This window comes from Sesamum indicum, linkage group LG6 (assembly GCF_000512975.1).
Source record: "Sesamum indicum cultivar Zhongzhi No. 13 linkage group LG6, S_indicum_v1.0, whole genome shotgun sequence".
NCBI lineage: Eukaryota > Viridiplantae > Streptophyta > Magnoliopsida > Lamiales > Pedaliaceae > Sesamum > Sesamum indicum.
The window spans coordinates 23,456,254-23,469,044 of NC_026150.1; the positions used below are offsets into that span (position 1 = coordinate 23,456,254).

Here is a 12,791-nt window from a genome sequence, read left to right on the forward strand (position 1 = left end):
GTGCCACGTGTAGACCGCAGACAACTACAATATACCCACCTCCACCTGATTGCAGTACTGTAACAAAACCATGGACTTAGAGAGCCAATCACTTGCCTCCACGTGCCCGTTAGTTTCTCTTGCAACTCGTTGCCACCTTACGGTTATTTGGTCGGTGACTATATTTACAACATAGAGACGTTGGGAATTGATGAAGTTCATTTCTGAGTCTCCATAAGTATGGAAACCCTTTTCTTTTCTTTTCCTTCCTTTTGTTTTGTTAAATCTTAGTTTTTGGGAGTTCTTTGTGTGTGTAAAACTTTTAATTGTTTGCAATGAACTTGTATTTTCAAGAAGCATGTATTAGTTTTCATATTCTGTATGTGTGTGTGTGTAAAACTTAGTACATATGTCTTATAGGATAAGGTTGAATCTTGTTATTTCGGCCCCATTTACTAGTTGGGATTGGGTTGGATAAGAGGCACAAACCCATGTAGTCCCTTATTTATTATCATTAATGAGGTTTGTTCATGGGTGGGACAAGTTATTTGCCCTTGGTAGAATAAGAGGTTAATTTACATTTATCCTTGACATGTGACATAAAACACAAAATTATACTAAAAGATATGTATTTATCTATCATGGTTTGAGGTTGAATTGGAGTACAAAATAATGAGATAAATTCATAGAAATTAAGGAGTACAAATGAGTAAAATTGAGAGTGAAGTTCCTCGTTTAAAGTGTGAAATTCCAAGTCAAAAATTATAGTTGTAGTTGGTCTTTTTTGCAGGGGTGCCTCGGGTGCCCTAGAGAGTGGGGAGGTGCCCTTGGGAAGTAAATCGACCTAAGAAGGCCTAAGTGGCCTAGAGTTGAGAAGAAACACAGCCCATACCACAGGTCTATGGTTGGCCCAAGTGGTATGCACGTACAATCACCTCAACCACCTCTAGAGAATCCAGGAATCATTCGTGTTAAAATTACCAAGAAAAACAAAAGGGAGCAACACACATAACTCTAGACTAATGTCAGAGATACGACCATACAAGATATAGAGAAAACATGGTACGGTGTAACATTTCTTGAAAAATTCCACGTAACCTAGACCAATGTCAGAGGCACGACCAAACGAAGATACAGAGAAAGCATGGTACGGTGTAATATTTCTTGAAAAAATACCATGTTGCCTGAAAAAGCCCACAGTTCTTGAAAAATCACACGTTTCGTGAAAAAGCCCACAGTTCTTGAAAATCTCACAGTTTTTAAAAAATCCCAAGTTCCTTGAGTAACCCCCACAGTTGGTTCTTGAAAAAAAGAAACCCACAGTTCTTGAAAAAACCCATTCTTTTCCCCTCTGAATTCATTGAGAAAAATCAAAGAATGAACCATAAAGAAATGACTAAATGAGAGTGCAAACGATGTGCAAAATCACTGAAAAAAAGGATTCTTGAAATCACGGCCATTGAAAAGTTACTTTTCAAGAAAATGTTAGCCCAAGAAAACAGAATATGAAAACTAACACCTGCTTCTTGAAAATACAAGTTCATTGCAAACAATCAAAAGTTTTACACACACAAAGAACTCCCAAAAACTTTAAAGATTTAACAAAATAAAAGGAAGGAAAAGAAAAGAAAAGGGTTTTCATACCTATGGAGACTCAGAAATGAACTTCATCAATTTCCAACGTCTCTATGTTGTAAATATAGTCACCGACCAAATAACGGTAAGGTGGCAACGAGTTGCAAGAGAAACTAATGGACACGTGGAGGCAAGTGATTGGCTCTCTAAGTCCATGGTTTTGTTACAGTACTGCAATCAGGTGGAGGTGGGTATATTATAGTTGTCTGCGGTCTACACGTGGCACTTTATGGGGGATTAGACTTTGATTTTCATTTTTTTTTTATTTTGTTAATCCATTCTATTAATTAAAGAGAAGAGAATTGGAATGATTTTGACATATATATTTAACTAGCATAGGACTCGATTCTAGGCACGGTTATATATATTATTAAATTAAATAAATAGTTTTATAATATATGGTGTTATTAATGATTTTTTTATGCAAAATAGAATTTTTATTTTTAATATTTAAAACATAATAATTTTTAATAAATAGATCAGCTTTTACATATACGTAGCCCTACATAAAAAAATAAAAAAAAATAAATATATTATTTATTTATAAAATTTATTTTCCTCATAAATTATATTAGTACATAATCTAAAATGATCTTATAAAAGATATATTAGTAGAATTAAACAAATAAATGTTCAAAGAAAATGTAATCTATTAATACCAAATAAATTTATTTCATCTTGTGCAAAAATTAAATCAAACAATCATGAAAAGTTGTAACATATAAAATAAAATAAAATAAAACAAAAAAAAAAAAATAGTGTAGCCACACCCGATATGAGTATAAAATATAAATCTCTAATTAGATAACTTCAATAATCATGAAAAAATGTAACATATAGAAAAGTTATGAAAATAAACATATAGAGTATTAAATTTCAAAATTGTTCAATGGAGAATATAAATCTGACAAAATTGAACATATTTGAAAAATGGAGAGATGCATAATAAATTTGGTTATATTTAAATACAAATATGATAAAAAAATCATGATCATTATAGGTAATTATTTAAGATAAATTCAAATTAAATTAGTATCATAATCTTGGAGATAAGATTTCGGATAAATGAGGAATACATATTTAATATATTTAAATATAAATTAAATTAGTTATTATGTTTGGATATATACGAAGTAAATATTTAATATATTTAAACTATTATTAGGTAATTATTTAAAATAAATTACAAATAAAATTTGTTATAGTGTCGAAGATAAGATTTTGGATAAATATAAATAAATAGTTAATCTATATAAATAAATTTAACCAAAAAAAAAATTGTCAACAATTAAATAATTCAAAATATAATATTGAAGATAAGATTTCGAATAAATATAAATAAATATTGAATATATTCAAATAGATTATATTTCTTTATAAATTATAATTATATATATGATGAGTATATTTTAATAGTTATAAATTATATATTATAAATTAAAATAATTATGCATCAATAGGCCTAATTTGATTTAGGAGGAGTGTTTTAGTCATTGTATCTAAAAAAATAGGTTCAAGTTAATCAGGGAGCTACATTATTATTTATTCATAACATAGGGGTGATTTTTTATATTAAAAATTTCATAGGAAAGTTTAATCCGTAAAATATTTGGTTGATGAATTTGAATTATGAATTTATTTAGAAATTACTGTAAGACTATAGAAATTAATTGCAATTCGTATCCCTGCATAAATGAATCAACCAAAGTAAGATCGATAAATTTAAAATTATGAATTTATTTAAAATCAAAGTAAGACTACTGAAATACTCAAAATTATGAATTTCATATTTCTACACATAATTTTTTAAAATTATTTAAGCTACATTTGAATTCGAGAAAAGCATTTGAATAAATGATTTCAAATAGTTTCATATTAAAGTAATTTAAAATCCATCAATAATATTCAAAAAAATATTAATTGTGAGTAACTTTTTTTAAAATCAATTATTTTAAAATTAATGTCATAATTAATATTTTATAGGGTAAATTACAACAATTTTTTTTAGATTTGCCATAACTACTAATAACTTCTTATTATTTGAAAAATTACAAATACGTCTTATGTTTGATGAAATTATGTCCTTGGATGGAGGTATAAAATTGTCAACTATGTCATTACCATATATATTTTTTTTTAAAAAAAAATATCAAAAAATCAAACGAAGTGGATGAAAAATTTTAAAGAATTATAAAAAAAAATGCACTTAGTTAATAAAAAATTAAAAAAATAAATAAAATTATAATTTTTAATCTACAAATATATTTTGATCAATTTACCACAAAATGTAAATATTAACGGAGACTAACGAAACAGGTTAATTGTTAAACCACCGTTAAAATCAATGAAGTATTAATAATTTTTTAAACAACAAAAAAATATTCATAATTATATCAAATTTCATGAAACTATTATAATTTACTGCATGTTATAGTAAATTATTCAACCGTCCCACCTACACTTGAGAGTTCCGCTTGAATTGGTATAACTATTAACTATTTACTATAAATTATTCAAATTGATATAAGTTCCAAGTAATTTGCGAAATTTTACTCAACTTTCACATTGGTTTGTAATGTAATTCTGAGAGTAATATTTCTCATGGATGTATAAGTTCAACCACATTCTACTCACTTTTAGGGGCTTAGAATTTCTTATTTCTCATCTGAAAGTCTAATCATCTAATCTCTAATTCTTAAAGCAAACAGCAAACAGAAATCAAGTTACACTTCTGCAACTATTTATACAAGTTTGTTATTTTTGACTCATCTTTGTCAAGCACCAAAAAAGGCAAATCCAACAAGATGAAAATGAACATAACTTCGCTTAATTCGTTAGAGGAAAGAAAGGTTAAATTACAACTTACATCTTTTAAAATTTGGCATAATTATAAATACTCCTAAAATATTTGCATAATCCACATGACATATTAGTCTGCGAAAATATTCTAAAAAATATTTAAAATTATAATTCATAATCCACAAAGGTACTTTGGTCAGTTCACCACAAAATTAAATAGATTACCTAACTCAAACTGACGGAACGAACTCGTTGTTAGACGGACGTTAAAAAAAATCAAGGGAGCATTTGCAGATCTCAAACAACGAATAAGTATTTGTAATTAGGAAGGCTACAACATCTAAGACTGCAATTCCCATATATCTCCTACCAACTCCCAACACTGCTAAGTAAAATTGATATACAGGTTTCTTTACATATGACAATAGTCACCTAGAAGCAAGTCGCGCATGTCGTCTGGGGTAAGAAAAGTTGTTCCACCAAGTATTACTTCAACGTCAGGCCTACTGCTTCCACTTAATGCTTCTTGCACTTCCCGCACCTTGCAATGCAACAAGAAAATAAGTTTCACTCTGCTAGTGGGATACTGGAGAAACAAAATTTTGATCTATTGTTGCAGAAAGACGGTAAACACCAGTTATGCTTAGTTGAAAGTATAGCATCAGTTGATAGACAGGTGCTATCCCTTTAACTTAGGAAGAGAGCAGGCATAAAAACAAGGATAATTTACAGAGGCTCGAAGTATGCATATGATCAGGCTTGACATCAGAAGAAACATAGAAGGACTAGAGTAAAAGCTTACCTCCACTCCAGCGATGCCCCCGATTACGAAAATAAGGATAACATTCTGCTCCGTAAGACTAGGTTTAGTCTGCGGGATGGCAAAAGAAAATCTTATTAATCTAAGAATCCTTATAAGAAATAAATATGTTCATGTTCAACTAAATGGTACCTGTCCAAGGCCAAATCTTCCAAACCCACTTTTGAAAAGGCGTCCTACAGTAGAGGAATGATACTCCAGCCCAGGTATGTCATGCTTGTCTAAAATACTTGTTAGAAGTTTATAGAGCAACCCTTTACTGGAATAAGGATCATCATCAGATCTACTTTCCAAGGCCAACATCCCCTCTCTCAGCGCTGCATTTCTTTTAGTGCTGGATAGTTTATGAAGGAACTTGAAAAGATTGTCCACCCTGTCTCGTAGCTCAAGCTTTAGCTGCATGTCACCATAGACTTCCTCTTTACTCGTATCTTTATCAGCATCTTCATCACCCCAATTACCCCATTGATCATCATCAAAATCCACACAGTCAGAAGGATTTTCCTTTTTTTCGTCAGATTTTGTTTTCTTTAAGTTGCTCTCAAGCTCTTCAGAAAAACCTTGGAGAAACTTTAGTTTCGAGACAGCTGGATTCTCAAGAATTGCATCCACAATAGCCTCTTTCATGAAATGCTCCTCTTGCCATGAAAATGGTCCAGCAGAACCAGATGTTGGGAAATTTTCACCAGCCAATACATACCCAATAATTGTTAGGAGCAGAGCATCTTGAAGAGTGAATAGCCCCGGTGTTTTCTCATTATTGTGCTTTTGCACTTGTGAAGCCACTAAAGCAGTCTTGTTTATGAGGTCACTAATTTGAGCAGCAAGGCTTTGGCTCGTGTCTGCAGCATTTACATGTAGAATTTTCTCAGCACTAGTAAATGCATCCCAACTAGCAGAATATAAATCGTCTAAAGCATGTAATGTGGCTGCTGCCAACTGAATTATTCCTTTGTTTCTGACTAAAGAGGACTGCCTCTTCGCCAGTGCCTTAACCAAAGACTGTAACTCCGACTTAGAAGCAAAACCAGGACGAATTCTTACTTCAGGAGATATATTCTCTCGACGTAAACTTTCTTGAAGCCATTTCTTGATAAGTATTACCCCATCTTTTGTCCTTCGGTCAAGTAGTGCTTCCAGGTAAGGTGCTCCAAGGAAATTATCTGTAGAAACAAAGGACCCATGCAGAAGTTCACCCACATTATGTTGAAAGCAACCTTCATCATTCAGTTTCTTACTGAATTTCATCAACTCATCATTTTGAGCATCTGAATTGAGAGTACTCCACCCATGCAAGAATGCTTCTATACTTTCCAAAAGCTGAAAATTACTTTTTGAATTTTCTCCAGTGATGAACTTTTCAAGTGGAATCTGTACAGAGAGAGAAGCACGTCCAAGTTTAACATGGAGCTTTTCTTGTTGGCTCTGGGAGCCTTTCATCTGGCTTAAGGATGTTATGCGTTTCCTACGAGGCAAAGATGAAAACATCCGATCCACAAGTGAGTCCCCATGACAGCATGGAGTAAGCAGATCAAGTGTACGGTCAATCAGAAGTAACCCTGCAGATCTTTTACGCCGACCAACATCATAAAGACTGGACATATCTGTCAAAAGCTTTCCTACATTTTTCGACAAATCACCCAGAGAAAATATTTCAAGTTTCAGATCCATCTGCAAGTTTTAAAGCAAACAATATAGCATCATGAAAGAGACAAATTTTAACTATTCAGCAAAGCAAGTTCCAAAAACATTGAGATTGCACCATCTCTATAATACAGACATAGATTATCTGTAATAATGAAAACATACTATAATTTACAAAACATATATAGCCAAAAAAAAATGATGGAAAAGAAAGCAAGTTTTTTTCACCGATAGAGAAAACATTTCTATGGCACAGTGGATCAGATATCCTTAGAATATTCCAAAGGTGAAGAATGAGATTATCCCATGAAATCCACATAGGCTGGTGCATATACTTTCTGGATTTCCCATCATCTGATTTTGTACATTTTCCAAGAGGCACCCTGAGTGATGAATGGTTTTTCCTGCTAAGTTAAGATTTCTTATGATTTCTTATCCTCTAGGCTTCATTTAATAGTAGGGTTTTTCTTTTACATAAGTAAAATAGAGTTCAAGCAACCACATTTCCCAGAGTCAAAAAGGTAAAATGTAAATAGTACGTACAGCAAAGTCAATCTGTAAAGACCAAATATGTCTTCGTAGAAGTGGGTTTCACACAACAAGTATCCACAGAAGACGAAGTTTTATCACCTTTAAGGCCAAATGATAGAGAAACTGAGCTGTAAGAGTTGCCCCAGGACTGAAGTCCTCAGTGTCAGCAATCTTCCCAGTACTTAATGGAGGCAAACCAGAGCTTATAGAATTCTCATGCTCAACAGATAAGCTTGCTTCAGCAACAGATCCTTCTGAAGGTAAGACGAAGACCCTGGGTGAAAAAGGGCATAAAATCAAAGGGAAGTGGTGCACTGAAACCATCAATTTTTGTCCTGCATCTTCAGAGCTGCTGATCGAGTAATCTTCCTGTGGAACTTTTGCACTTGGGATGTCATTGAATCTGGAAATATCATCTTCAATGGATGTTAGGTCTGCCCATCCTTCATCTTCCGAGGCAGTACTTTCCTTGAGCCCGTTGTTGCCAGACACATCTGTCTCACGTTTCTTAACAAGCTCTTCATAATCTTGATTGAGCAAACACTCATACTCATGAAAAGCATCTGGGCCCAAAGGAGAATCAGGATACGCTGAGTGAGCCACCTACATTAGGTGCAGTATATTTGAGTAAAGCGATTCCTTGAATATGCTATCCTAACATTTTATTTCTATATTAGCTGCAGCAGCCAGGAAAAGACAAGCAATAGCATGTGCAACGCTTATGCTGGTATCTGGGAAATTTATACAAACTTGGTAAAGGTTAGTAGATACATGTTTGGCACATAGTATGGTGGTGATTAGCAATCAGGTCTTTCTATCTATTCAAGCCATAACCACTGACCACACCTTTTCCATGTTCTGAATGTTAAAATAATCTCAATAACATGCTTGAGGTTTGCCATGACATTAATTATTAGAAGTCTTACTCTACCATTTGCATCAGCAGGCAACTACCTATCTCATTAATCAGTTCAATTAATCATCTCTAGTAATCTTACTTACAGAAAATAGGGATGAGTTCCCCGTTAAAAAATGAAAGTCAGTCGCTTCACATAGTTGACCTTTAAAAGCATATATGATACTAATAAAAGATGCTACAAATGAAATCCTATACTAACAGAAATTATTAGATAAAACCGTTTCCATTGATTGCACTGACACACAAGGATGGCAAGGAAACAGATAGTTTGCCTAGGTTCAGACACCCAACGAACTTCAAAAGAACTCTAGAATAAGACAACCTGACAACACGAGAATTGAGGACTTTTATCAGCAACTTTTACCTTTCAGGAGAAGATGCTATATGGAAGCCTCAAACAAGTAAGAGATCAAATATACAATAGTTTTAAGCTGTAGACTTAATTTTAGAGAAGTTAGTTTCTGCACTGCTGCTACATGCATCATAAGATCTCCGTCAGCTTAAAAAATTCCAGACAGTAATAGGCAGCATCATAAATCCTGGTCCTTCCGAGTAGGACAGAAAGCATCTTAACTATTCGAGATCTACCCCAAGTAATACCATGTATATCTCATAGTCAGAGGTCATGGAGGCATGTCCTAGCCCCAGTTCCTCTATAAAGGTCAAGCATCAAATCAATGGAAAGCTACAACCTTCCTCCTTGCAAACCCCCCAAAAACCCACTGGTCCCCAACTCAGCATAACCCAAACAAAAATTGAAAGAATCAATAATGTACCAGCAAACTCTTCATAAAAATACAAGTTCAAGGGAAAGAATGTCACAGAAGACATTCACCTCTAGGACAGGCATGTAAACAATAATCGATTATAACACATCAAACTCTACCGAAAGTTGCAAATTTACATGAGAAGTTTCAACAGCCCCTAACAGGCTTTTTGTTTGTTTAGGTTTGCTGCTGAATTCTTTGTAGTATATATGGTTCAACTCTAATGGTCTCATAATATAGACGGAATATTCTTCCTACTATCGTATAAGAGACCTGTGTCCAATTAATTACCATGATGAGCCTACTCTAACGGACTTCCCTCCCTTTGCTGGATTCTGGTATAACCTAACCCTCGAGTGCTTGAGAGATTCTTTAGTAGCTTCTTTCTGAAAATCAACCCCCAGCCTAATTGGAATTTGATTGTTAATTTCTACAAGTAACTTAGCTGCAAATCCAAGATACTTGAGGAAAGGAATAAGTACAGAAACAAACTTCGAGGATTACATCTATTAGCGAATCAAACAACATAAAGAATAACCAACAATTTCTCAGGATAGACTCATGCTCCAGTGAGTGCAACTTGAGGATGTATATCACATATCTGTATTCGTCAAAACATTTTAATGGGTTCAATTCAAAGAGTTAATTCTTGTTAATCTCATAACTCATTAGACAGTAATTTGATCAGCTACTTCATCCTCAGCTTCTTTTTGTTGTACGCGTTTTCCTATAATTTCACAATTCTAGTTCATCACATGCTTGTATTACTTAGGCCTTAATGTTAAAAATGAAGACGTAATAACCAAATCAGGGGAAGCAAACCATGTAACACCTAATCAGAAATTAACATCTATGCTCACATCAAAATGTTGAAACAGTGCAAGATTCAAACAGCAAAGGGAAACACACTTAATATCATCAACTATAAAGACCTTCATCCAATTAGGAGGAATATTAGCATATGAAATCTGGTGAATATAGGCATTCAAAGACTATTGATATAAAACCAAAAGATTAAAATCTCCAACAACTAAAAAAAGTTCTTACCTCTGAAATGGACGTATATATAGCACAAAGGTGAACATTTTGAAGCGTGCTCAGGCAACGTAAAATATATCGATGAGCGTCACTCAAAAGGCGTGCTGTAATGACCACAATCTTCGTCGCAGGATCAGAATTGGTATTCCAGTCAACAACCTAGAGAATTAGGGAAATTAGAAAAAAACTACAAATGATACTGGTCAAAACTATAACAAGTATAACAAGACATCAATATTACACAAGTACTTTGGCAAGTGACTAAAACCCCACCTTCCAGCTGTGTTTTGATGCGATTCTACTTATGTGATATCCTTCTATTTGCAGTCCATTATTTCAACCTATTAAGTTAGCCTTCACAGAGCTGCACCTCACTCAATGTGGATACAGCAAGTATTGGTGAATAGATAACACTATAAACTCAGAGAGACAGAGTGGTGGACTGACAGATTCATCCAAGGAAATTTAAAGGTATTCTTGCGTCATACTGCTAATAGAAACCGATCATTTGCTGATTATAACATCCCAACAGCACTGTAAGATAGGTCACTCCTTACTATCAACAGATGTTATTCCTATGTAGGTCGGCCCGAATTCCAAAAATGAAATATTATGCATCCATAAACTTCGACTCAGAACTGCAACTCCTTAAGAACAAAAATTCAAGACTATGCACAGAAGAGAACAGAACATGAACGGGTGACATGATGTCTCACCTTATCAAGGGCCGACATGTTCTCCAAGCTACAAACAGCTCGGGCCCCAAGCTCTAGAAACAAAGGGAAGGCCCCAAGAAACTGGAAACTCTCTGTACTTCCAGCATCCAAATATACAATTGCATCTTTAATGTTCTCTGATATCTGAAAGAACCAAAGAAAATGGGAAAATAGATAGTGGACACTCGGAAACCCCATAGATTTCTCTTAAAACAATTCAAAACAATCAACGGAATCCCCAAACAAACTTTTCTCCATGAATTTCAGGAAAATGTAAATAAACAACAAACGCATCAAATTTCTCACAAACTGTAGTGAAAATTCAAAAACTAAAAAGCAAGGTAGAACTTACTTGTCTGACCGAATCCAAGCAAGACTTGATCACATTAACAGTGGCCATTGTTTCCCCTCTTTTCCCTTCACTGGATCAGCGCAATGCATAATCCGTAAGTTCATGAGATTCATCCAGAACCAACGAAATCGACAAAATGAATAACCAGCACATAATTAACACAATATACCGCAGTTCAGGGGGTAAAGAAAAAAAAATTACCTGAATCAAATGGGATTACCTTGAAAGCTAGGGTTACTCTATGAATCACATCACCTTGATCGAAGTTCTCAGAGACCGGGAAATCGAATTGCAGAACCAAGAGTAGAGCAACAGCTCAGACTCGCAAAGAAGTACTGCACCGGAGCAAGAACAAGTGATTGAATATACAAACCCCTCCGATGGACTGAAGAAGCAACTTATGTTTCTTAATTTATGATTCAACCTAAGTATCATTTACTATTTGTTGATAAATCGCAGCTCAGCCGGTGAAATTTAGGCCTCATATGGATTTGTTCGTGTAGAATATTATTCTAACTTAATAGTATTTATTATTTTATTTTAATAATAATTATTGATTAAATATAATATGTGGTATTAATAATTAATATATAATTGTCAACTATTGTTATCAATAATTATAATTTATTTTATTTAATAAATAATAATTAATTATTTTTTATCTAAAAAAGCATTATAATTTATTATTTAACTAACTTGAGAATGATGATGAATGTTATTTAATTATTTAACTTTAACTGATAATACCATATTAAGGATTGTGATGTTGATAACGATAATAATATTTATAGGAATCATTTATTTTTGTAGCTGGAAAAACATTATAATTTATTATTTAACTAACTTGAGAATGATGATGAATGTTATTTAATTATTTAACTTTAACTGATAATACCATATTAAGGATTGTGATGTTGATAACGATAATAATATTTATAGGAATCATTTATTTATGTAGCTGGAAAAATGTAATATTAAGTTCGCTCAAATAATACAAATAGTACATTCATCGATTTTTATTTTTTTTTGGTATTTCATATATAGAGTTGAATATATATAGAATTATTTTAAAATTTACTTCTAATATCATATTTTTTATTAATAATGTATTATATATGAATAAATAAATAATAAAAAATAGATGAGGGGATTCGTTACAAAATGTGCAATCCATCCGAACCTGAGCAGATCCAATATTTTAAACTCCAGACCGAATAATATGAGTACCACCCACCCATCCGGATTGGATTGTTGATTCGATTGTCATTCCTACCGCACACCACGGGGTAGAGTTTTTAAAAATAAAAATGTTATTTTTGTACAATATATATAATTTATATAATATTTAATATTTTTTTAAATATATACTTTTATTAATTTAAAAAAAAAAACCCAAACCCCCACCCCACTAGCTCCGGCACCGCACGCCACCACTTCCTCTGTCGACTGCGCCACCATTCTGTTCTCTTAAACATTTATTTTTACTTCCACTCATCTTATACTCCTAGTTTTCGTCCCAACCAAACATACGCTAAATTAGAACTCAGAAATAAGACATAAATCAAAATTTTAATATCTTCAACATTATAGA

The 12,791-nt window shown here is 33.0% G+C and overlaps 1 protein-coding gene across 2 annotated transcripts; it reads right to left on the minus strand.

The window, feature by feature from the left end:
- LOC105165622 (sec1 family domain-containing protein MIP3) lies at window positions 4,757-11,668 on the minus strand. Of its 2 annotated transcripts, none has more exons than XM_011084692.2 (8): window positions 11,421-11,668; window positions 11,201-11,270; window positions 10,849-10,992; window positions 10,142-10,291; window positions 7,508-8,011; window positions 5,366-6,904; window positions 5,216-5,284; window positions 4,757-4,954 (listed from the first exon to the last, which is right to left on the minus strand). In XM_011084692.2, exons 2-8 carry the CDS (start codon window positions 11,246-11,248, stop codon window positions 4,826-4,828), a joined length of 2,583 nt encoding a protein of 860 aa, XP_011082994.1. In that variant the 5' UTR covers window positions 11,249-11,270; window positions 11,421-11,668; the 3' UTR covers window positions 4,757-4,825. The 2 variants fall into 2 exon arrangements, with proteins under 2 accessions (XP_011082994.1, XP_011082993.1); XM_011084691.2 differs by having other exon boundaries at window positions 11,402-11,668.

Bases quoted from the DNA above. Each gene is read 5' to 3' on its own strand.
- LOC105165622 (XM_011084692.2), bottom strand. From the start codon at position 11,248: ATGGCCACTGTTAATGTGATCAAGTCTTGCTTGGATTCGGTCAGACAA. The intron at 10,993-11,200 runs GTAAGTTCTACC...TGGTTCTTTCAG, and splicing joins GCTTGGATTCGGTCAGACAA to ATATCAGAGAACATTAAAGA. The intron at 5,285-5,365 runs GTACCATTTAGT...GCCATCCCGCAG, and splicing joins GAAGATTTGGCCTTGGACAG to ACTAAACCTAGTCTTACGGA.